Raw genomic sequence first — 26,925 nt, 5'->3', positions numbered from 1 at the left:
GCGGGATATGATGGAGAGACAGTTCTCACATGAATAGTTTAGAGAAACTAGTGCTGAAAGAGAGTACCCAAATGGCTCATGTAGTGAAGTAGCTGTTGAAGCTATTTGTGTTACAGGGACAGCATGTTCGGTAACTGGATGGTCAAGGTTTTGGTTTGCCACACTTTGGCAGTGGCTGCTCATTGGGTACACAGATGGCTATTTGTCATGCCCACATAAAATGCTGCACGGTAATTGCAGTGTAGCTGCAATCACATGTGGCTGTGTCTTTTATAGGGTAGGAAATGCCTGTGACTGGGCTCTGGTAGGAGGTGGCAGGTGGGTGTATGGGACAAGTCTTGCACGTATTGGTAACAGGATTGGAATAGCAATGGATAAGGGCAGCCTGCAGGTTAAGTGGGATGCAGAGCACTACTTTGGGTAGCGTACACATTTTCCTTGTCCACACTTCTTCCAATCCTGCACCCCTTCAGTTATTACATGTGGTTGACCGAGCTGAAAGACTTGTCCTATATACCTACCTATCACAGTCCTGTCACAGGAATCTCATACCTTATAAAAGACAGGGCCATATGTGAATGCAATCATAATATACACTGATCAGCCATAACATTATGACCACCAACCTATTATTGATATAAATCTGACCAGCCAATAACACAGGGCCGGCAAAACGCTGCACAGTGTGCGGAAGTGAGCGACAGCGACATCTGTTATTAGAAATGTGTCCTAAATGAACGGCGGCACCTCCACTTCCCTGTTTATGTGATACAAGCAAGAGCGCAACATACCCAGTCTCGTTTACCCCTGGTGACCATAACCTTAACAGAGAAGTATTGAGAAATGGCAGGTACTGTGAAAAAGCAAAGGACGGGAGATCTATGTTTTCAGTCATTTAAAAATGACTGGGAACTGCAATTCTTTTTTGTAGCCGTTGGCAAAAACTCAGTGTTTGCTGTGCCACTGAATAATAGGCTGCCAGCGTAAGTTTTCAATTGAAAGACACTACAATACATATCACAAAGACGAGTGTAGTGTACTCAACAGTGAAGAATGGCTAGCAAAATTAAATGCCCTTAAGAAAATGGATGAGACATATCAACTCGATTTTACTGTACGTTAAAGTAACTTATACTTCTTGAACTCTTAGTTTCTTGTGTTACATTTATGTCTATTTTACTGTACACTGTACAATGTACTGTTTTCAATTTTCCAGAATGACAACCACACTAAATCTTCACTGAGAGCAAGTTTTAAAATCGCATTAAGAATTGCACAATCTGGGAAATCCTTTTCCAAAGGGGAGTTTGTGAAAGGGTGTCTGATCGATGCTGCAGAACTTGTGTGTCCCACGAACGTTAGCAGGTTTCAAGAAATCAGTATATCCAAACAAACAGTGACAAGATGTATCAGTGCTATGGCCGGCGATGTGCACAGGCAGCTAATAAATAAGGCTAAAGACTTGGTTGCTTTCTCTGTTGCGCTCGATGAAGCAACAGATCTTACAGATACAGCCCAGGTTGTGATATACATACGAGGTGTCGATAAAGCACTTTGTGTAACAGAAGACGTTTTGGACTTAGTACCTTTGAAAGGGACTACTACAGGTGTGGACTTACTCCATGCTGTTGAGCAAGCGATTGATGGTGTCGGTATGGACATAACATTCATCTAATTGTCAGTTATTATGAAGATTTCAGATGGAACTGATGAAAGATATAGCAATAATGGTTTTTAAATAACAGGTGATCATCAAGAGGTCTGCGGTTATCATTCTGTTCAGAGGTCAGTGAGACAGAAATTATGTGGGTGTAACTGAGGGCACCGAGAATTAGTTATAGGAAACCTTGCATTAGTTTAATGTTATTTGAAATTGTGAATAAGGTTCGTTGAAAGTCGCTAAGTGCTCTCTTTCTTAAATACTAGATCAAAAACATTATGCGTATTTATGTGCCATCAGTCAAGTTGCCTTAATAAAAACCCACGGTTGTTAACTGTATTACTTGTCTTACTGGGTTAAACTGTTAACATAAAAGTAGACATCTTAATGAGTAGACTGTGACAGTATTTTAAATGTTTAATATGCAAAATACCTTCCCATGGTTGGCTTGCACGCTGTGGAAAGAGCACTAGAATGCGCCGGTACAGAGTATCCCAGCAAGTGGATAAAGTGACATCTGTACCTAGTAACATGAACGCTGACAGCTGTGGCGTGCACGCTGTGACCCGGAAGTTTCAAATGTGCAGGAGCATTGCACATGTGCAGAATTTAAGGCCGGCCCTGTAATAACAGCATCACCTGGTGAGGAATTGCTGCTAGTCAGACACACACATGGTGCACTTAGTATCTGTGAGTGTGCTGTCCATGGGAAGAATGGGGAAGGTGCATGATCTGTCCGAATTTTACCGAGGGCAGATTGTGATGGCCCAGAGGCTCGGCAAGAGCAAAGTGTCTCTGAACACACAGTGCACCAAACACTCTGAATGGTGGGCATCCACAGCCAGCGATCCATGTACATACCAATATTAATACCACGGTATTGGCAACTGTGACTGAAATGGACACGTGACCATCAGCACTGGACATTGGCACTGTGGCAGTATGTTGCATGGGCTGATGAATGCTGATACTTTCTTTGTCATGCCAATGGAGGGTGCGAATCCGTCATCTTCCAGGGTAAACAGCTCCTTGACACTTGTACTGCGGAATGAAGACAAGCTGGTGACAGTTCCATTATGTTGTGTGGACCATGCACATTGGCATCTATGGGTCCAGTGGAGCTCATGCAAGGCACTATGACAGCCAAAGAGTATCATTCACTGGTTTCAGACCATATACACCTCTTCAATATGATCATGTTTCTGATGGCAGTGGCATTTTTTACCAAGATAATACACCATGTCACAAGGCCAGGAGTGTAATGGATTGGTTCGAGGAACACAGTGGCGAGTTTGAATTATTGTGGTTGCCCACCAACTCACTACATCTGAACCCGATCGAACACATCTGGGATGTGATGGAATGTGGCATCAGAGCTCATCGGCCCCCTCCGTATACAGTTGTAGTGCCAGCTTGCTCCAGTGACCTACCAAGGCGTCATTGCTTCTGACATGTCGCCACTGCTGACCATGCCAGAGGTGGACATGCTGGCAGTTAGGTAGGTGGTCACAAAGTTCTGGCTGATCAGTATATATCAGCTATGCTGCAATTACTATGCAGCATTCTAGGTGGTCACGACAAGTAACCAACTGCCTACTCACATGGTGGCCATTGCCAAACTGTAGCAAACTGCAAACTTGACCATCCAATTGCCGAACATGCTGCACATCACAACACTAATGGCTTCAACAGCTGCTTTATTATGTGACCATTAAGATATTCCCTTCCAGCACTAGTTCCTCTGAACTATGGAAATGGGAATTCTCTCTCCAGCATATCTTGTGCTCTCTCCATCCTCCTGGCCTAAACCTCTGCTAACTTGTATTCCACTATCTCACGCTATCTTTGACCTTCTCTCTTCTGTCCTCACCTCTCTTTTCCTTCCCCTACCACACACCCTCAAACCCCCCCCCCCCCCCCTCCATGCATCACCCTTCTCTCTTCCCTTTTTGACTTCCCTTTCATTTCCACCCTCCTTTCCTTTCCTCCCTCTCTTCTCTCTCTACCTGTTTTAGGGTCAACCCTCTCAGTGCCTTTCATGTTGTGCAGCTGCTGAGCCATCTGTCAAATGAGCTGCCCCACACTTTCTTGCTACCCCTCTCCACCTCCATCTACACAGACAACTGCTCTCAACAAAAGATAATCAACATTCAGTCTCACGACACCCACGGGTGTGTGTGATTGGGTGTCCCTGTAGCTGTGTGTGTGTGAATGGGTGTACTTTTGCAAGATAAAGAACCGAGAACTCCAAGCCTAGTGTAAATACTGTTTTCTGTTGTGTGTTTCAATGTGCAAACATCAGGCAGTTACACATGAGTGGTGGTCTTTCCTTTATTTTACATATTAGTGGTTTTATGTTTATTTATTTATTTATTTTTTATTTTTTGTTAAGTGCACAGTTTTACATTTGTGAACATTTAAGCAAGCTACTAATCGTTGCACCACTTTCAAATCAATGAGGATCAGATTGGATATTTGTGCACCTTTTTTCACATAGTACTTAACTGTTGACAACTACAACATATGCAAAAGGTCTTAGGTTCCTATTGTCTGAAAGGTCATTAATATATGACCTGAGCTGTAACGGACCTAACACACTTCCCTGGGTACTACTCACCAATACTTCTACTCTTTCACGTGGTTATGAGCTTGACAATTGCCATTAGATATAACTGTTATGGATTTTATGCAAATATTAAGCTGAAAGTAAAAGAAAAGTTATCTGTTGTACTTGAGTAAAACAACCCCTTCAATAATTTACATAGTTAAGAGATTTAAAAAAAAGTTCACTCAAAAAGTTATGTTGATTGAACAAGTGTATGGGGTGTTACATCAGAATAAATGGTGGCATAAAAATTTCTGATCTTATCAGAGTAGTCTTATGGGCATTTATCATTTACATTATGCCAATATTATCCCCACAGACCATTTATCTGACTAAAAATTCATGTTCACATATTTTTCACGTATCACAGTTTTACATATCACTTACGTTCTTCTTGCATAAATCCAACATATGGTCATATAATACAGGTAAATTTCTTGGTATTAGTGCAGTAGCTTCATGCACGCGGGATTGTAGTATTACTGTACATTTTTATGTTCAAAAAGAAAGAAACTGAATTATTACAAAACTTAATGAAATGAAATTACTTCTTTGAGTACTTGGCACAATGACACTTCCACACTAGTTCAAAAATTTAATTGAAACAATTTCTAATTATAACATGTTTTAACGTGGTGTGCATGAAGGCCAAACTGTCCAACATGATTTCCCACTATTCTCCCTTTGAGTCTTAACAAAATAAGATCAATTCATTGTTATAACATGCTTTAACGTGGTGTGCATGAAGGCCAAACTGTCCAACATGATTTCCTACTATTCTCCCTTTGTGTCTTAACAAAATAAGATCAATTCATTGTAGTGACTCCCAACAATTACTGTTGTCAGGAAAGTTCTAATACACAGAATATTTCATAAGGCCAGTGATACAGCAGCTCTGAAACTGTATTGCTGTGCCTATTACTGTTAGGGGTATTTCTTATGTACTCCCTGGGTGAAAGGATAATGAACTTATTGTAGTATGATTCATGAACAATAGTAGTTCACGCATGTCAAGGCACAAACGGAAATTGCATTGTTGGCGGTTCCAAGTGACAATTGTGGCATATGCCCATGTTTTCCACTTGAAGAAAGTGTGTATTGTGCAAATTATATCTCTCATTTTCTTATGCAGAATTTATCAATTACCACCTCCATCAGCGATGACAACTCATAACAAATGGAATAGAAATTCACTAAACAACTTGCTACGATTGTGTTTAATCATGCATTAGCTAAGGCATTCACAGCAGACAGCTCAGAATACTTCTAAACGCTCATTGGCTGTCAGAGATTGTGTGAATTAGATGGGCAGAACAAGCCTAAACTCGACCGCCTTCATTCGTGACTCCAACTATAACAGCAATATGGGAGAAGGTGATTCTCTGTCAGTACCTTTTTTTTCAGAATCTATGGTAAAAATGAAGCTATCCATGGTTTTTAAGTTCCTAGCTACAAACTAAATCTCATAGCTCTCTCTCTCTCTCTCTCTCTCTCTCTCTCTCTCTCTCTCTCTCTCTCTCTCTCTCTCTCTCTCTATCTCCCCCTCCCCCCCTGCCCCTCCCCCTCCCCCTCCCTCTGTCACCCCTTTCCCATCCCCATTTCCCACCCACAACCTCATAGGAAAGTTTTGCCAGTTTACATTTCTGTTCATGTTATCCATCAGTTTTGTTTCTACATTTTAGTATTTTTGCAATTAATTATCAAAAAATTAATATTTTGATGAATATTTGTGTTAATGTAAAGAGATTTATTGTAATGCTTTCAGGGTACTCACCACAAAAATAAAACTTGCGCACATGAAGGACTGGACTGCTACTTACTTGATAGCAATGGCTATATAGTGATCTCAGAGACGCTGGAACATATTGGACAATTTTTTGGGGAAGTGGAGGGTGCTGTGATGAAAGAAATGGTGGAGCAAGGCATTTTCAGAGAAATTCCAATCTATGATTATCAATCATTGTGCTTCACCATGGTCCCAGACAGTAGTGCTGCTGGTGGACTCTGGACAGTGAGTGTGAATCTTAGTACTAATTTCAAGAATAGACTATTTAGGATCCTAAATCAATGGATTTTGAATTGTAGACCTAACTATGTAGAAGGATGGATAGATACTGATGACATAGGAGAATCACTTAACAGCAGACGGGCATAAATTCCTTGGGATCCAATTGCACTGCAATTTAAAATAGGGTCACTATATAGATAATCTTATAAAGAAGCTCAGTTCAGTGTGTTTTGCTCTTAGAAGAACTGAGTGGTTATAATTAAACTGACTGTGTTCAGAGTGCTGCATTGTTGAATGTATACATCGCAGAATGCAGGGAACATCGTGAGTATGTTAATTAATCAGTGCAGACATGGAGTATGTTGGAAAAATTAATAGTTCCACTTTCTGCCAGCACGTGAAAATATGGTGCTGTAGGCAGTCAAAATGTGAAGTGTTTCCTGTTTTGTTGCATGGCTACACACGTTGTTTTCTTTTGTGAAGGGACTGTTGGTGTAAAGGGTTAAGAAGGTTGAAGTTTTCTGTATGAAAAGCAATGGCTATTGAGAAGAAAGACCATGTACTGCTGATAAAGTTGTTTTATGAGAATGGCAGCAATAAAAGTGCTGCATTGTGGCATTATCGCCTGCAGAAACGGCTGCATAAAGCCTGCCTGCCAATAAATGGGCTAAAGAATGTCATCAAGAAACCTGAAGAAACAGATGAGTTAGGTGGTGCATCTAGGAGAGGGAGGTGGTCCATTCCCATGTCAGTTGTTGATGAAGTTGCTGTAACTATAGCCGAGCGTGTCCCAAATTCTGCAGCCAGTGCTCAAGCTGTATCTTGAGAATTATGTCTACCTTGTCACCAGTTGAAAGGATTTTTGATGCATTTTACACTGGTATCACTAAAAGATTTAGAATGTGCACCAAATAAAGCCCCAAGATAGGATATAATGCTGTGACTTTGTCCTTCATTTTTTTGACACACACATATATGGATGACGTGGCAGGGAATACTCTTTTTATAGAATGAGGCACTGTTTACTTTTCACAGAACAGTGAATGTGCAGAACTGTCACATATGGGGTTCTACTCCACCGCATGTTGTGTAGGAACATCCACTCCACTCATCTACATTTACATGTATACTGTGCAAATCACATTCAAGTGCCTGGCAGAGGGTTCATCGAACCACCTTCACAATTCTCTATTATTCTAATCTCGTATAGTGTGCGGAAAGAATGAATGCCTATATCTTTCTGTACGAGCTCTGATTTCCCTTATTTTATCGTGGCGATCATTCATCCCTATGTAGGTCGGTGTCAACAAAATATTTTCGCATTCGGAGGAGAAAGTTGGTGACTGGAATTTCGTGAGAAGATTCCGTTGCAACAAAAAATGCCTTTCCTTTAATGATTTCCAGCCCAAATCCTGTATTATTTCTGTGACACTCTCTCCCATATTTCGTGATAATACAAAACATGCTGCCTTTCTTTGAACTTTTTCGATGTACTCCGTCAGTCCTATCTGGTAAGGATCCCACGCCTCGCAGCAGTATTCTAAAAGAGGACAGACAAGCATAGTGCAGGTAGTCTCCTTAGTCATCTTATGTGACTGTGTGATGTGGTTTCACAAACTCCTTCATTCTCAGTCTGTTTTTCATCAAGCAAGGGGTACAGCAACATCTGCACATTACAAGGACCTCCTTGTGGAATACATGATTCCAGCTTTGCAAGAATCCAGCTGTCTCCACACTACTACTTTCATGGTAGATGGCGTAACACCGCATGTTGCCATGTTGCTTGCCTGGTGAAAGATTTGCTTAGAGAAACCTATGGTAATTACTGCATCATCTCTAGGAAATTTCAAGACGTGTGGCCTTTGGACTCTTTCTGATCTGAAGGCTAGCACATGATGACATATCGCTCTGATTACACTGGATATGTTCCGAGCAGCTGTCAACTGTGCCATGTTAGAGATGCAGCATTTCGTTGAGTCATGAGAGCATATTGAACACATGTTGTAACATATGACTATATACTAATAAACATGCCAGATCCACTGTTACCATGTGTTTCCTGTAACTACATCATATTCTGACTGATTACAGCACCATACTGTCACCTCGTGACACAAAGTGGAATTAGTGTTTTTTTTCCAGCATACTCTGTGAGTGCACTGATTAATGAACATACAAATGCTGTTTTGGCATCCTGTGATACATACTGCTTGCACTGCAGCCCTTGGAACACCATCAGTTTAATAATAACTACCCAGTATCTGTCATTGTGCTGACAAAAAGACAAGAGTGATAGCTTCATTTCCTGTTGTCTTATTGACCTATATTCTGAAGCAATGTAGTTAAAGTGAAAGAGCTCTATGCTCAACAGAAGAGAGCAGAAGAAATGTCATAGAAAATAGATAACCCAAAGCAGAGGACTCTTCAGCCATTGCCAGTCCAATTTTTCTACTCACTGCATTCTCCACAACTCTTATTTATTTTACACTTATGGAACATTGGAGCTGTAGTGGAAAATCATAATGTCAGACATAGTCCAACAGTGGGTAAGAAGTGGTTAAATATCAAAATTCTTGCACTATCTTCCCAGTACGTCAGTTACTCAATGGTTTTTATTTCTGGCAATGATCATTTTCTGGTGAACTGTGATGTGCACAATTACAGGACACAAAAGAGAATTGTTATGTACATTTTCCTCCTCCTCCATGGTTCACAGTGAAATTACATGTACAAGTGTGAAGGTGTTCATAAGTCACTATGCAACATAAATTAAGAACTTTGTAATACCTACCAACGCAAAAGATTATATGGTCATCTAGAATCAAAGATTGAAATTTACTGTTAGCTATACTGCAAGTAGAAATGTCTGTTATAAAGCTAGGGAACAAGCAATGGTGTATTGAAAACTGGCCTCTGTTATTACAGATGAATGTAACTATTTTCTCACAATGTAACTGAGGTGTTGAATCAGCGATAGGCATGTAAAAAGGACTGAGCATGTTGCTATTTCTGAATAAATCCTCCTTCAGAGGTACCAGAATACTCATAAATACACACATCTAGCTGACTGCATTGCACCGACACTTCACTGCAGGCCAGGTTGTTTGACCTTGATACCCATTAACCCCCACATCACACCCACCTCCAGCCTCTCCACATTCTCCATGTCCCATGGTTCTCTCCTCATTTCTGCCCACATCATTGTGTGCTGTACCCAACTATCTGGGGTTAGAATGAGTTCGCTGGTGCCACATGCATATCCTGTGCATCTGCTGCTTGTCGTCCCAGCCATCAGCCACCTTCCTCCACCCTCCCACCTACACCCCACCTGACAACCCTTCACCCAACTCGAGCTGCAGTCTCAGCACAATATAGTCAGTTGAGACTGTGTAGCCATGCAGGTGCATGTGTAGCTCAGAAATAGTATTCATCTAAAAGGTAGCAACATGTGCCTATTGATGACTCGGTGCCTCATTTGTATGATGTGAACACCTTCCATTATACCATAGTTGTAACTGTTTTCTTTGAAAAATACAAATGTAATCAATGAAATGTTGAATTGCAAATAGAAGATAAACAGCAGCTATTTAGTATAAATGCGGAGGCAGAAGATTTTTTTCAAAGTAATGTCAGGGTGTGGGCTCAGTTTCACAAATACACTAATAGTGCCATCTACTGGTATGACCAAAGCATTACTCCAAAAAGCTGAGTGCTCTGTATGAAACAGTGAATCTCAGTCTCTGATGTAGCACCAGTTATACCACTTACAGGGAAAATTATCATTTGATAAAATTCTCTTGCACCTCCAGCCACATAAGTTGGCTTAGTAGAAGGAACGAGAATTGATTGAATGTTACATCTCAGATAGTTCTGATGGAAGGCACCTAGAGTCAATTGTGTCCAAGCTTTGCCTCGGTCCTCACAGTAACATTCTCAACTAGAATAGATGAATGTAACGCAGCAGTCATTTATAATTTATTTCTAAATCCAACTGTCTCTTGTGAGATACTTCTGTGCCCAATAATAAAAAAATGAAAAGTCCAGGATGGAATAACAACATTATGTAAAGGATAAATTGTCACTCACCACATAGAGGAGCCATTGACTCACAGACAGGCACAATGAAGAAGACTGCTAAGCACTCAAGTTTTTGGACAAAAATTCCATCTTCCAAAATAGAAAATGCACATACATTCACACACACGTAGGAACTCCATGAAGGTGCTGGGGCCTTTGCCACTGTGAAACACCCATCTTGTACTGAACAAGGGTTCATAGCTCCTAACATACGCAAATTAGAGCCAATGTTCACTAGACAATTTTTTTCTTGTTTTGGTCCATACTGTGTTCTCCCAAAGCATGGAAAGCAAAGAGCCTGCAGTAGAAAAGATTTGTTTTGCATTATCAAAGATGAAGAAATGCTCATTGATTGTAAGGCATGCATTTAGAGCACATTTTTCCTAGACTTTTTTGCTTGGAATGATCATTCTGAATATTGACCATTCCTCCGGGGACACACTATATTTTGGCTATTGATAGACAGACTCATTAAGCTGAGGTGATACCAGTCAGTGACATCTTGTCAGAAACAACAGCAAGGACCTTTTGAATGATGTGGATTTCCTGTTTTGCCTGTCCAGCTCATGCTGCTACTGATGGAGGGAATCAATTTGAATTGGCATTGTTCCCCTCAAACTGTCCAGGTTCTATGAGTTTCAGCATCACCATGTAACCAGCTATTATTCCACAACTAATGGGATGGTGGAGCACTGGCATAGGCTGTTCAAAGCCACACTTGTCTGTGGGGGGAAGGGGGGGGGACAGCTGACTGCTGCATTGCACTGATCCTACTGGAACTCTGCACAACTTTCAAACCAGACATTGGAGCACTGTCAGCTGAAATGGTGTATGGGGAGACTTTAAGCACACCGTAGGAGTCTCTTTCCACACAACAGCTGTCAGTTGAACCAGAGCTACCACTTTTACTGCAACATGTTGACAACCAAATCTCTAAGCTATGCCCTTTGTCAGCATCCAACCATGGAGGCCAGAAAGATTTTGCTCACAAGGATTTTTATATGTGCTTGCATGTGAAGCTGAGGATAGGTGCTGTCTTATTCTGGATCTTTTTTAGTACTCAGGGTGATGAACATGTGGTTAATAATGTGCAATGTCAAACCAGTAACAGTATCCCTAGAACAGGTTAAAATGCCATATTTGCTGGCACCAGATGCCCTATGTGATAAGAAACCTGAAAAGCCATGTCATTGACTTTAAACAAAACTAGTATTTGGTCTAGCCACTCAACCTGTGTCACCCTAGTCTCAGTAAACAAGTTCACCAGAGATATCAGCAGTTTATACTAAACCAGGATGACAGATACAGTGCAAATATCCACGTATTTTGGGAGCTCTGCTCTATGGCAGTGGTGGGGGGTAGGGGGTGGGGGCATAGGAGGTGAGCTGTGTGGATTGCATCAACTTGTGGCAATGATTAAAAGTGTATATGTTGTTCTTTGGTCTACTGTCCTAGCTTTGCCTGTTGTGTTTTCTCTTAGGTTTTTGGCAGTTTCTGTTTTACTTACTGTTGTCAAATTGTGTTTTTGAAAACTGAAAATAATAACAGTTTATTTGCTTATGGGAGTATCAGTGAATTATTAGTGTGTGTATTATGGAAGAATCCTATAGATCTTTATTTTTGAGGTAAATGTAGTTTTTTTAATAAAACTATAATCTTTTGAGGAAAATTGTAATATTTAAGTGATGTGAACAGTGCACTGCCCCACACACATGTATTATTGATAGACATTATTAGTTTACTCAATTACTAGATTGAAGTTTCAAAGGAAGGAAAATTCACTGAAAAATATTCAAAATTGAGAAATATGTATGCAAAACTAAAAGGCTGTCTAAAGATTGAAGAGAGTAGTTAAAAATTTGTAATTTATTTTGTGTATAGAGTTCTACAATACATCATAACATTGGCTGTTATATAACAATACATGCAGTGGCATAAGCTTTTAGTCATGCATTTCTGAGTCTGATAATCCAAATTGCCTGTTTGCTGAAGCAGGCATCCAGGTCATACGTATAGTCTTCTACAGAGTGCGACTGAACCATTTTCATTGTACACCATATCTTGTCAGGCGACCACTGGACCATTGAGCATTTGTTGCTGAAAAATTTATAAAAAAGTGGCAGGTCACCAATAACAACACTGTGTGCATTTCTCATACACTTTTTGCTTGGTTAATGGAGAGTGTTCCTGATAAGAAAATGATTCTCCCTTGGATATGAAAATTAAACAAGTCCTGTATTGAAATATGAATCTTTTGCACACAAACACTCTGCTACACTACATTCGTCTGACAGAAGTGTGAAGAGAAATCTGCACAGAGATCTGTGAACTCATCACTTCAAATTAGTACTTTTTGCTACCATAAAATCATGTTTGATGATTTATTCATGAGCCGCTGCAAATACTCAATTTTTTCCATTTTCTTTTCTTTCCATTTTTCCTGCCCTTTTGCCCTTCATCCTTTTAATTTTTTTATTGGCACTGTTATTAAAGTAATGGAAATGTGTGTTCAAATTTTATGTCAGAGAAATAAATTTGTCTTTCCTTTTTGAAATGCCCCTTGTACATAATTTTCCTTGCAATTGATGGACAAAGAAAAAATATGAATGTTTCTGTACCTTTAAATATGACAAAACCATTAATTTCTGTATATTTACTCATTGATTAGAAAACAAATCTTTTCTGGCTATAAAAATGTGTTATTCTGAGCACTTCATTCTGTTTTGCAGCCTGTTGCATATGCGCAGTGGCTTATCAGTGAGCTACTGTTGGCTTTGCTCCGAATAAATGTACAGCAGCTCTGGTCTCTAAACTCGGCAACAGCCACACCTCTTGGTAAGCTGTTCAGAATTTCAGACAATAATTAAAAAGCTAATTGCTGTTAAGACTTTTCCTTGTTGGCTGCAATCAATAAATTGTGTTGTGTTGTCTTTAAGAATTTTTGAACGTAAATGAAATGGCACAGATTTTAATGTTTAGCTTTGCTGTACTTCTTTCCTGTGTACTAAAGTGTAATAAGTCTGGTGTAAGAAATAATGACAAAGTCATTATTATTGTTACTTAACAAACCGAGCTAGCAATTAATAATGTCATACTACCTTAAGAGTTTGAATTTGGTTACAGCATGATTAATTTCATGTCAGTGGGCATGAAAGGGAGGCAGTAATTCAGAAAGAAGTGAGTCAGCATTGCAGCCTATCCCCATGTTATTCAGTATGTATGCTGGGAAAGCAATAAATGAAACTAAGTCAAAACATGAAATTCAGGGGGAAGGAATAAAAACTTCAACATTTGACAATGACATTATAATCACATCAGAAATTACAAAGGACTTGGAAGAACAGTTCAGTCATTCATTCATTAATGAATAAACTTACACTTATAGCATGTGACTGCACTCCACTTGTAATGATATTGGATTGTACACTGTTGACTGATGACCTCAGATGTTAAGTCCCATAGTGCTCAGAGCCATTTGAACCATTTTGCACACTGTTAACACATACACTTGCAGTTTGTCAGTCTAAACATGATGGTGCTTGCATCCTGGCCAGGTCTTCAGTTTACTTTGATGTGTATTACATAACTGAGTGGATGATGTTTCGAAAAGAACTTATATAATAAATAATATAAATAAAAGTGAAACAAAATAATGGATAGTGGACAAAGTAAATCAAGTGATGCCGAGGAATTAGATTAATAGATTGGATGCTGAAAGTTGCAGATATTTTTTATTTTAATGGGCAGTTAAATACTGAAAAACCACAAAGTAGAAGATACTCCAATTACATTCTGGCAATTGCAAGATAAGCCTTTCTGAAGAAGAGAAATCCGTGAATGTCAAAAATGTGAGATGTCATAAAGCTCTAATTATCACTCTGAAAAAATCTAGCGGTGACCATGAATTTTGATCACTCTTCTGTTGATATTCGCCCTTCGGTGTGACATGTTTTCTATTGTTGCACGACATGGTGCTGACTTTGGTTGTGGATACCTTCTTTTCTGCTGTTCGCGAAAAGTGCACCTCAAAAATCACCTCAACGTCATTTAGGAAATGCTTTCTTCATCTGTGAAAAGAAGAAGAAATTTGTGGCAGCTATGTCAAGAAATTGTGAGAATGAGAGGTAAGGTAAAATTTTTTAACCCACCTGGTTAGCCGTACATGTTCAAGCGCCACTTCCGAGACAGGGAGATGTGCCAGCCCCGAATCGAATCAGCCCAGTGGGTTAATGACAAGGGTCAATGTGCCTGCCTACCTGGATATGGTTTTTAGGTGCTTTTTCACATCCCACGAGGTGACTAATTGTCTGGCATCCAAAGTCTTGCCTCAGTTATGCAATTCACAAACATTTAGAAAACTTTCACATGAATAATGCTACTCGCAGACAGTTGGAACACACACATTCTGTCCCGGGGCTAACGTAGTGGTGATAGGAATGGCCTCTGACCATCCCTTAAATTAACTATGCCAAATCTAATAGTCATGCCAACCATGCACTGATGTGGGACAAGGAAGGAAGGAAAAACAGAATTTGATACCCCAAAGAAGCAGCATATGTGACTGTGTCATGTGCTGAAAAAGCTGGGACATAGTTGTGAAGCAAAAATACCTTCCTCGGAGAGCTTCCCTTGGTGCTTTGATGTGACAGCTTTTTGTAACCTCATCATGAGGTTTTGGGAGTATGCTCCTTTGAAAATTTGCCCCTTACGAGCATAATCTTTTAACATCACACCATGTCAGTCACAAAAAGCAATCACCACCATGTCTGATGATGGTTGGATCTTACCACTGCTTGTTTTGCTCATTTGTCTTGGGGCCTTGTGATACACCGAGAACTTCTCTATGTGATTAGGCATCAAATCAAAACATCTGGATTGGCCTGACACAGATGCAATGAACATGCAGCTGCCTTGTTCATCAGGCTTTTTGAAAGGTGTTGTGTACATAGTTCTGCGTAGTCAGCGCGTACACAACTTTCCCAATAGAGTGCGCCCCGCTAAGCACAACAGCACAGGAGCAGCGCTTGTCTGTCTCCGCACTACGAGATGGCACTGCCATAAAGACGGACCAAATTCTGCTTCTGCCCATCCGCGTATTAATATGTAATGCAGCCAATGAGATTGCTGCTAACGTAGAACCTTTTCTCCTTGCGGATCACACTTGCGCAGTGATAGCTGAACGCGCGAGGTATTATAACGAGTGTACAGACCTCCGATTAGTCAGTCTGCATTAGTCTGTACCGGTCTGCATTAGTCTGCATTAGTCTGTACCAGTCAAGTTTCAGTCTGCGCCTAATAAGATTATCATATTCCTGTACATAGCCATGAAGAGAAATGCATAGACACTTTGTCAAGTATCAGAGATATGTGAGAATAAGATTAAAGTACCAAGACCAAAGGAACTTCAGATTGTCAATTGAAAATAGCATCCAGAACCAAGTTAAGTTATTTTTATGCTTGTTATTATTTTAATAAATGTCTTTGAAAATTAATCAAGTTCTGTTTAAAGTTGGTCACCGTCAATCTGCTACTCCAAGCATGCAAGTGGCATTTCTATTGTCTGACCTAACGGCAGAAGATAAACATGCCACGATAACACCACGAGACATATTGCTGACACTCGCCTACTTCGTTAGAGCAACAAGTCAAATAATCTGATGGTGTGTGTACCGAAGGTCTTACAGTATGCACACCACAAAAGGGATGTTGTTATGTATGAGTGACCGGTATCCTCTTTCTACAACACAAATGCACAAGTGGAACTCAGAAAGTTCCAAATTCATGCAAGACGCCAAAAAACTGACCTACAGCTGATTTTCACTTTATCCCTATCACCTTAACTGAGATGCAACAGGCTTTGAACACCAGGGCCTCCACTTCTCTTTTGATTCCTATTTATTCACAGAGAGATTGTCGCCCCCCTCCCCCCACCATGCCCATTTGTCCCAGGGGCTGATAACCATTCAGTTTACTCCCTTTAATCTACAAACCAACGAACCCTTGTCCTTCATCAAGACTGGGTTGACCCCACTGGAAGTGTCCGCACTACCTAACCACTGCTTCAGGTGATGGTGCGTTATTGCTGTACACTCTCACCAACTCAGCATGGATTTATCCCCTCAAATGCAGAAAATGGATTCGATGGATAGATCAGATAGGTAATGAAAAGATAATGAATGAAACTGAGGAGAAAAGATCTTTACTGCACAACTTGACTAATAGAAGGGATAAGCTGATAGGAAACATTCTGAAGCAAGAAGGAATACTTAATTTGATAAAGAAGTGAAGTGTGAAGTAAAAACTGTAGAGGGAATCCATGACTTGAATGCACAAAACAGTTTCAGACAGATGTAGTAGGGACTATTTATGCAGATAAAAAAGGCTTTCACAAGACAACTGGTGTGGAGAGTTGCACCATAAATCATCAGATTGGTCGCTACAGGAACAAAAACATAAAAGTGAGAGTTTCTATTGCTGTGTCCTTGATTATAATACTCTGTGATAAGTAGCCTTTCTGTTCCCAGTATAATACTTTGCGAGGTAGTGTCATCTGAAAATATTCTCTGCAGAGACTATTTCTATAACACTGTCACTCTGAAATGATATTTTAAATTTATAAAAGGACATATGACTTCCAGTCATACAAATTAAAATACCAAGTGTCTTTCCTGAGAATCTTTGGACACATTTTCTGTGGTGTTTCAGTAGAAATTTGAACTTTTATTTCTGCAGTGTGTTAATAGGATCAACCCAGATGAATACCGATCATGACACTTCCAAGTGACGCTCAATGGCAGTGGAAAAAGTCAGTCAGATTTGCATTAGAAACAAAATACTTTAAGGCAAAATTTTATTTATTTATTCCTTATAGCTAGTGTAGATTCTTGTACCACAAGGAAGTAAGGAAGAGGATGTTGTTGTGGGTGACTGGTATCCTCTTTCTACAACACAATTGCACACGTGAATTAATCCAGTTCTTATTTATATGAACTTTTATTTATCTTGAATAGAGTCCATGTGTTCTGGTACAAGCTCATCAGCTATAGTCCTCCTGCAGGTAATGTCAGTAATATTGCTATTACAAGCTTTAGTCACACTGCTAGTCCCGCTATAATCACTAATCTGGTTGCTATGTACTGTTGTAGCTTGTGACATGAACTGGGCCAGCTCTGCAAGTGAATGGCGGATGCCAAACTGGATGAGTGAGTCAGTGAGGCTTTCTGGTCAATGGTGGAGGCCTAAATACATACTGTCGAGAGGGCATTGGTGGCATGTTGCTTGCAGGTGTGTCTCTGCCCTCTTATGTGATAGGTGCACTTGATCCAGCATCTACTAATTGATCTTCACTTCATCTCTGCTGACCAGTGTGCTGGTGACAGCTTATACCAGCACATTACTACCCCCCCCCCCCCCCCTCCTCCACTGCAATGCTATGTTGTTGTCTTGTAGGGAGGGGGGAGGCAGGATGCTGGATGTAGAGATGGGCCGGGAGCCGTGAGGTTACTGTGGAGGATGGCGTACTGTCGATGTACCCTGCCACCTGGCTTGTGAAGCAATAGGAACATCCTCCGGAAAACTTTTTCCCAGAAACCACAGTTGCCATAAACCCTGAAAAGAATAAGATCACACAGCACAAAGTGATACTTGAGGGCCATTGGCAGCACTGAATGCTGCGGTGGGTGTAGCAAGTGTAGCAGCATCCAATAGCGGTGGCCATGCAGAAGTTCCACCAGTGATGGTCCGTCTCGTTGGTGGGAGTGATAGGAGGTGAGAAAGAGTTGCAGTGCCTGTTTCCATGTGTGGGTGGTGTGAAGCTTGGCCATCTGTTGTTTAAAAGTGTGTACGAAGTGTTCTGCCTCTCTGTTGGACAGGGAGTGAAATGAGCCTTGTTAGATGACAAATGCTATTTCTGTCACAAAACTCTTCAAAGTCATATGAAGTGAACTGTAGTCCATCGTCCAACACAAGTACCTCTGGAGAACCTTCTATGCAAAATATGGAGGACAACTCTTGAATGGTTCTAAGTGATGTAGTAGAAGCCATAGGCACTGCAAATGGGAACTTGCTAAAAGAGTGTACCACTATGAGCCAAAGAGTATTCCAGAATGGTCCTGCAAAGTCAGTGTGCACTCATTGCCATGGTGACGGAGTCTTAGGCCAAGCTGCCAATGTCTGTTGTGGAGTGGATTGGTTTTCCACACATGTGTGACACTGTGCCATCGTCTGTTCAATGTGGGCATCCATGCCCTGCCAAATACGGTACCAGTATGCTAACTGTTTAGTGCAAACAATTCCCCAATGTCCTTGGTGGAGCAATTACAACATACCCTTTGCAACACTTTGGGGATAAGCACACGTGATTGTCCACTGTCATTTTGAACTAGAATCACACCCTGTTGAACTGAATGTACATGCCAATGTACAAAATATCGGCACACAACTGAATTCTGGACACTGTTCAATGACCAAGGCCAAGATGTGCAAATGTAATGCAACAAAATCTTCTGATCAGGGCCCGCGTCCATGGCCTGTGCAATTTTTCTGTACTGCAAGGGAAAAGATTCCAGCAATTCAGAGTCCAGCACATCGATTTGGCTTTGCCAACTAGTGTGTTGGTGATAGCTTATGCCAGCATGAGTTGGAGCAAGGAAAGTGTTCTATGAAAACAGAAAATTATACTGTAGTGGGCTGTATTAGTACTGTTGCTTTCAGCTAGTCTTCAATGCAATTGATAATGAAAATTGGTAAACATCTGTGCTTTGGACTATCTCAGTCTCATATGCCATATTGCACAACACAGTGTGTCTGTTTTCATCATACAGCTGTGCTACTTAGTTGTTGTTGGAGTACGGACCTGCCTTTCCTTTTGCTGTCCCTATTAATACATTTTGTTAAATAAAGCATATAATCTAGTTGGGACTGTTGTAAGAAAATAGGAACATAATATATCACTATAAAAAATATTTTTATTATTATGAGTAACAAACTAGCATTTTCTGTTTGCACCGGGTGTTGCATGAAATGTGTGAGAAGCAATATTCGTTGAGAATGACCCCACCTACATCCTGCAAAAGTGGAGTTACAAATATCTGACCAAACACCAGAGAAAATGCACACGATGATTCTTAGGACCCCCCTCCCCAAGAACCATGGACCTTCTCGTTGGTGGGGAGGCTTGCGTGCCTCAGCGATACAGATAGCCGTACCATAGGTGCAACCACAACGGAGGGGTATCTGTTGAGAGGCCAGACAAACGTGTGGTTCCTGAAGAGGGGCAGCAAGCAGCCTTTTCAGTAGTTGCAGGGGCAACAGTCTGGATGATTGACTGATCTGGCCTCGTAACATCAGCCAAAATGGCCTTGCTGTGCTGGTACTGCGAACGGCTGAAAGCAAGGGTAAACTACAGCTGTAATTTTTCCCAAGGGCATGCAGCTTTACTGTATGATTAGATGAAGATGGCGTCCTCTTGGGTAAAATATTCCGGAGGTAAAATAGTCCCCCATTCGGATCTCCGGGCGGGGGCTACTCAAGAGGACGTCGTTGTTAGGAGAAAGAAAAGTGGCGTTCTATGGATCGGAGCGTGGAATGTCAGATCCCTTAATCGGGCAGCTAGGTTAGAAAATTTAAAAAGGGAAATGGATAGGTTAAAGTTAGATGTAGTGGGAATTAGTGAAGTTCGGTAGCAGGAGGAACAAGACTTCTGGTCAGGTGGATACAGGGTTATAAATACAAAATAAAATAGGGGTAATGCAGGAGTCGGTTTAATAATTAATAACAAAATAGGAGTGCGGGTAAGCTACTACAAACAGCATAGTGAACGTATTATAGTGGCCAAGATAGACCCGAAGCCCATGCCTACTACAGTAGTACAAGTTTATATGCCAACTAGCTCTGCAGATGACGAAGTAATTGAAGAAATGTATGATGACATAAAAGAATTTATTCAGATAGTGAAGGGAGACAAAAATTTAATAGTCATGGGTGTATGGAATTTGGTAGTGGGAAAAGGGAGAGAAGGAAACGTAGTAGGTGAATATGGATTGGGGCTAAGAAATGAAAGAGGAAGCCGCCTGGTAGAATTTTGCACAGAGCACAACTTAATCATAGCTAACACTTGGTTCAAGAATCATGAAAGAAGATTGTATACATGGAAGAAGCCTGGAGATACTGACAGGTTTCAGATAGATTACATAATGGTAAGACAGAGATTTAGGAACCAGGTTCTAAATTGTAAGACATTTCCAGGGGCAGATGTGGACTCTGATCACAATCTATTGGTTATGAACTGTAGATTAAAACTGAAGGAACTGAAAAAAGGTGGGAATTTAAGGAGATGGGACCTGGATAAACTAAAAGAACCAGAGGTTGTACAGAGTTTCAGGGAGAGCATAAGGGAACAATTGACAGGAATGGGGGAAAGAAATACAGTAGAAGAAGAGTGGGTAGCTTTGAGAGATGAAGTAGTGAAGGCAGCAGAGGACCTAGTGGGTAAAAAGACTAGGGCTAGTAGAAATCCTTGGGTAACAGAAGAAATACTGAATTTAATTGATGAAAGGAGAAAATATAAAAATGCAGTAAATGAAGCAGGCAAGAAGGAATACAAACGTCTCAAAAATGAGATTGACAGGAAGTGCAAAATGGCTAAGCAGGGATGGCTAGAGGACAAATGTAAGGATGTAGAGGGTTATCTCACTAGGGGTAAGATAGATACTGCCTACAGGAAAATTAAAGAGACATTTGGAGAAAAGAGAACCACTTGTATGAATATCAAGAGCTCAGATGGAAACCCAGTTCTAAGCAAAGAAGGGAAAGCAGAAAGGTGGAGGGAGTATATAGAGGGCCTATACAAGGGCAATATACTTGAGGACAATATTATGGAAATGGAAGAGGATGTAGATGAAGATGAAATGGGAGATACGATATTGCGTGAAGAGTTTGACAGAGCACTAAAAGAACTGAGTCGAAACAAGGCCCCCGGAGTAGACAATATTCCATTAGAACTACTGACGGCCTTGGGAGAGCCAGTCCTGACAAAACTCTACCATCTGGTGAGCAAAATGTATGAGACAGGCAAAATACCCTCAGACTTCAAGAAGAATATAATAATTCCGATCCCAAAGAAAGCAGGTGCTGACAGACGTGAAAATTACCGAACAATCAGTTTAATAAGTCACAGCTGCAAAATACTAACGCGTATTCTCTACAGACGAATGGAAAAACTGGTAGAAGCTGACCTCGAGGAAGATCAGTTTGGATTCTGTAGAAATGTTGGAACACGTGAGGCAATACTGACCCTATGACTTATCTTAGAAGCTAGATTAAGGAAAGGCAAACCTACATTTCTAGCGTTTGTAGACTTAGAGAAAGCTTTTGACAATGTCGACTGGAATACTCTCTTTCAAATTCTGAAGGTGGCAGGGGTAAAATACAGGGAACGAAAGGCTATTTACAATTTGTACAGAAACCAGATGGCAGTTGTAAGAGTCGAGGGGCACGAAAGGGAAGCAGTGGTTGGGAAGGGAGTGAGACAGGGTTGTAGCCTATCCCCGATGTTATTCAATGTGTATATTGAGCAAGCAGTGAAGAAAACAAAAGAAAAATTCGGAGTAGGTATTAAAATCCATGGAGAAGAAATAAAAACTTTGAGGTTCGCCTATGACATTGTAATTCTGTCAGAGACAGGAAAGGACTTGGAAGAGCAGTTGAACGGAATGGACAGTGTCATGAAAGGAGGGTATAAGATGAACATCAACAAAAGCAAAATGAGGATAATGGAATGTAGTCGAATTAAGTCTGGTGATGCTGAGGGAATTAGATTAGGAAATGAGACACTTAAAGTAGTAAAGGAGTTTTGCTATTTGGGGAGCAAAATAACTGATGATGGTTGAAGTAGAGAGGATATAAAATGTAGACTGGCAATGGCAAGGAAAGCGTTTCTGAAGAAGAGAAATTTGTTAACATAGAGTATAGATTTAAGTGTCAGGAAGTCGTTCCTGAAAGTATTTGTATGGAGCGTAGCCATGTATGGATGTGAAACATGGACGATAACTAGCTTGGACAAGAAGAGAATAGAAGCTTTCGAAATGTGGTGCTACAGAAGAATGCTGAAGATTAGAAGGGTAGATCATATAACTAATGAGGAGGTATTGAATAGGATTGGGGAGAAGAGAAGTTTGTGGCACAACTTAACTAGAAGAAGGGATTGGTTGGTAGGACATGTTCTGAGGCATCAAGGGATCACCAATTTAGTATTGGAGGGCAGCCTGGAGGGTAAAAATCGTAGAGGGAAACCAAGAGATGAATACAGTAAGCAGATTCAGAAGGATGTAGGTTGCAGTAGGTACTGGGAGATGAAGAAGCTTGCACAGGATAGAGTAGCATGGAGAGCTGCGTCAAACCAGTCTCAGGACTTCAGACCACAACAACAACGATGATTCTTAGGAGAGGCATCAGGCATAAAATAGATTCTAAACCTACCATTAATTATACCTTTATAAAAATAATGTAAATCACTATAAATCTAACACATCCAGTAACACCAACCACTAGTTAATTCTTTGAATTTAAATTTGCTCAGTTGAACTAATTCTGGGATGTTTGTTCTTCTGTGTATGAGGGATATTTGCTTACAGAAACTTGAAGTACATATCAGTGTTTTGTTTTATATATCTTTAACGTATTCATTAGCCAGTATTGCTTTTTTTATTAGCCTGTATCCATATTTGGTACAATAAAATGATATTTATAGCTATAAAAATGTCTATGCATTGTAATTAGAGGCCTCATGTTTCTGTATATGTGTATTATATTCTACAGAGTACTACGATGATGACTATCTGGAGGAGGAATTCACTGAACAGCCAGAACAGAGTGAGATTGCTATCAGTGTAAATAGTGTGACAGTTTAGTGCAGAAGTTTTATTCCATAATTGCAATAACAATGATTGCAGTTTAGTACCCAAGAGTTTTCAGTCCAGATCATTAAACCAACATTGTGACATTTGGCTCCACCTGAAATGTGTTATTTTCTTTCCCAAATTTGTGGTTTGGAAAACTATCTTGCAGAGAATGTTTGCTTGATTTTGGATCTGAGTAGCTGTGTAGTTATCAGATCCTGTGTGCCTTCCAGTGGTGCTTAGCAATCAAAAAGAAACCTCACTATAATATCCTGGATATCTAACATTAAGAATTTTTTTATACTGTGAGTGGTTACTGATGATTTTCCATATTCGGTATTCCTTCCACAAGTATTTAAAAATTGTACTAAATGTCTCATTTCTGACATGACGATAAATGTTACTGAGTGACTGTAAAATCCAAGTGCTGCTGGACACATCACTCAGAATTGATACCCATTTTGATGCCCATTTTAATGGTCTAACTTTATTTTAAATCAGTTTTGATATAAGAGAAACTTAAGATTGTTTATAATCACAATGTAGTCTGTGTCCTTCTCTTTATATATTTCCAACTTTATTTTTGGGATGTGTAGCTAAAATCACCTAGGCTAAATACAGCTTGTTGTATGTTTCATGTAATGCTTACGGTTCACAAAATGTTGTTAAAAGTGTAATTTTCTTTGTCCAAACTATACTGCATCCTTAAATTAGCCTGTCAGCAACCTGGATACTGGCAAAATGAAATGTTGACTCAGTCTTTGGAAAATACTAACAAGGGAAATAAGAATCAGCCTGTAAAACACAAAGATTCACATTCAGTTATGGGTTTTAATTCATTTGGGAGGTTTAAACAAATCCACACATGACAATATCTCTACCAGAAATCACTTGCATGCTTCATTACTCATATTATGGAAATGTGACATGAATTCACAACTTTACTTACTGTAAAGTCACACCAAGGTTTTATTTTCTGTTGCTGCCAAGATCCCAAGTACTCTGTTATTATTGCAAAGGTCAGCATTGCCTGTCACAGTAATAGTATAGTGGGTATCTTATAAAATATAAACATATTAATAAATTTGATTTAAAAAAGAATTAAACTTCAATATGTGGCTCTCACATCTGTCACAAGATCACATTCTGTGTGGGACACACACAGCAGGATCCAACAGCAGACCCAAGAGCCATATACTGAACATATCCACTAGGGAAGCCTAAAGAGTCACAAGAACCAAACTTACCTGTCTGCTAGTTTTTTGTTTTGGTTATTTTCATGACAATCTACTATAAATTTCAGGATGAAAGATAAGATCTTAGCTTCATAATATCAGTTACCAATATTTGTAATACAAAAGCACCAATGACATTTTTCATTCTACATTTCTGACCAGCTGTCAAGAACTGGCAGAAAAGTGTAGAATTAAAGCGCAATTGCTCACAAGAAATTTGAAGCTCTGTTATACAACTAATAAGGCCAGTGTTCATGATTCATGACAACATTAATGTGGCATATTTTGTTATTTAACAAAAACAATGACATAAATTTATGTACCTTTACCTGTGGCCCTCTGGATCTCTGTGTATGGAATCCTTAGTGATTCCCATAGAGGGGATTTTCATTCTCAAAAAACATCATAGTACAAGAGCATAATATATGTTTCATAATTCCACAACAGATCATTCTCAGTGATATGCATGTAATTGTATCCATGTGTCAGACAGCACTCCTTGAAATGGCAGTGTGCTCTTCTGTCACGTGACACTACAGTGGAGTCCTTTTAGAGGCAGGGAATACCCCTGATGATGTGATCTGAAGTGCATAGTACCATTTAATAAAAACATATTGTTGCTGTAATGTAGAAGCAATACTTGTACTTAACAATTATTGTAATTGTTTTTTGGTCTGCTTTACAGAAGTAGCCTGCAATATCTGCTTCTGTCTTTTAATATACATCTTGACTTTTTTCACATTCCTCAAGGCTCGTGATGAAATTTAAGGAACCGAAGTATAAATAAATGAATAGATAATGATAAAAAAAGCAGAAGTGAGAAACTGGCCTACCCTTTATCTAGGTTTTCAGAAAATGAGAGAACTGCGTAGTCAAATACCTGCTCGTACCCCTTCCTGTCCAGTATAATGAATAATAATCTGCATAAAGTTATATGTTTTCCTTATTGTTGTTATCTGAGTCAACCAGAAAAAATAAATATGTTTTATTTTTAAAAGCTAGTGCCATTTGGCAAAGAAGAAAATGTGAAACCAAATATTTTGTCTTGAAGATTTGTAATGGATTGTTTTGGAAGTTATATATCGCTGATAGGTGTGTTTTTGAAAAACAGTTAATGTAGTAATATTTATTATATGGTACTTTTAAAAAATTTGTTTTGCCTTCTTTGTGGTAATGAGCAGATATTTCCTCTTAGTCACTGTTAATTATTATAAAATAATTTCCACGTCTGTGTTGGGAAAAAAAACAACTATTATTCGTCAGTTAGTTATCTGAATAGAGAAGACACCAAAGAACTAAAAGTGCATAGTACACTAAATGTATGGCAATGATGAGGGGTGATTCAGGAGATCTTAGTCAAGTCAGTCTCTTATCATTGTGATCAAATGTGTTGTCTTAAGATGATTACTGGACTGTGGTTTCTTCTTTGTGATTGTTCATTTCATATGTATCACGTGACATTGTTTGTTACTAAAAATTCACTTAACATTTACACACAGTTCTTCCTTGTTACACAGTTAACATAAATAATTATATTATTTGTGAACAGATGACAGCCCCCCCCCCCCCCCCTTCCTCCAGAAATGTAAAATAGAAATGCATTATTTTTTTATATGTAATGCACTGCTGAATATTATGTATATTAAAAGGAAGTGTCAGATACGCATGGTGACTATTCAATGCTCCATATGACATTTATGTTGTAGGTAGCTGTCTTTCTTATTACTCATTCAGCTTTGATAAAAATAACTTTTTATTGTGAAATATGGAAGAAAAGCAAGAAGAATTTAATTGATTATCTCTTTTTACACTCAAATTCTATGTAAAAGTTGACTTAATTTATTATATGCTCTGAGGTCGTCAGCTTGTGGTCTAGTGGTTGGTTAGCATTGCTGCATCTAGAGTGCAGGGTCCCAGGCTCGATTCCCCAAAGGGTTGGAGATTTGCTTCATTTGGAGATTGGGTGTTTGTGTCCTTCTAATTTCATTTCATTTCATCTCATCTGTATGAACGTGCATGTAATTTAAGTGGCATAAAATAAAAAAGAAGACTTCCACTAGGTGCCCAAACAACCCCAGATGGTCTCGCGGCTGAAAATTTAGTTTCATATGTTCTACAGTTATTTGTCATAAATGTGCATACCTGTTGTAGCTCTGTTTGCACTCAGCCTGTTTTATTTCTGTTTTGTTTATACAAAGAAGTCTTAGACATTTGCTTTCACAAAAAATTCTGTGTATTTCCTTGTGTAACTGAAAAGTCAAAAACTAAATTTTAACTTTGTATATATCTTGTGAAGCTTACATCTTTTTGTATGTTACTTATATGTCCAATTGCTTAACGTGCCTTAGTTTTTTTATAATGTTTGTAGCTCCTTTTTATATATCATTTACGTGCAAAATCTGTAATAACCCCTGTTGTCTTGCATGATAATATGTATGGAATGT

The 26,925-nt window shown here is 39.5% G+C and overlaps 1 protein-coding gene across 3 annotated transcripts in view; it reads left to right on the top strand.

Annotated features, from left to right (window-relative positions):
* The window catches only part of LOC124797945 (voltage-dependent calcium channel subunit alpha-2/delta-3-like), a 314,695-nt gene that overhangs the window by 265,173 nt on the left and 22,597 nt on the right, over positions 1 to 26,925 (top strand). For 2 of the 3 annotated variants that reach the window (XM_047261087.1, XM_047261085.1), the window contains 3 exons: positions 6,031 to 6,276; positions 13,080 to 13,185; positions 23,167 to 23,220. In XM_047261087.1, coding sequence (XP_047117043.1) covers positions 6,031 to 6,276; positions 13,080 to 13,185; positions 23,167 to 23,220 — 406 coding nt within the window. The remainder of the gene's footprint in view (positions 1 to 6,030; positions 6,277 to 13,079; positions 13,186 to 23,166; positions 23,221 to 26,925) is intronic. The other variant, XM_047261086.1, reaches the window with a different exon arrangement.

Source organism: Schistocerca piceifrons, chromosome 5 (assembly GCF_021461385.2).
Source record: "Schistocerca piceifrons isolate TAMUIC-IGC-003096 chromosome 5, iqSchPice1.1, whole genome shotgun sequence".
NCBI classification, from domain to species: Eukaryota; Metazoa; Arthropoda; class Insecta; order Orthoptera; family Acrididae; genus Schistocerca; species Schistocerca piceifrons.
The sequence above is the reverse complement of the archived record's forward strand: the minus strand, read 5'-3'. Positions and strand labels throughout refer to the sequence as shown.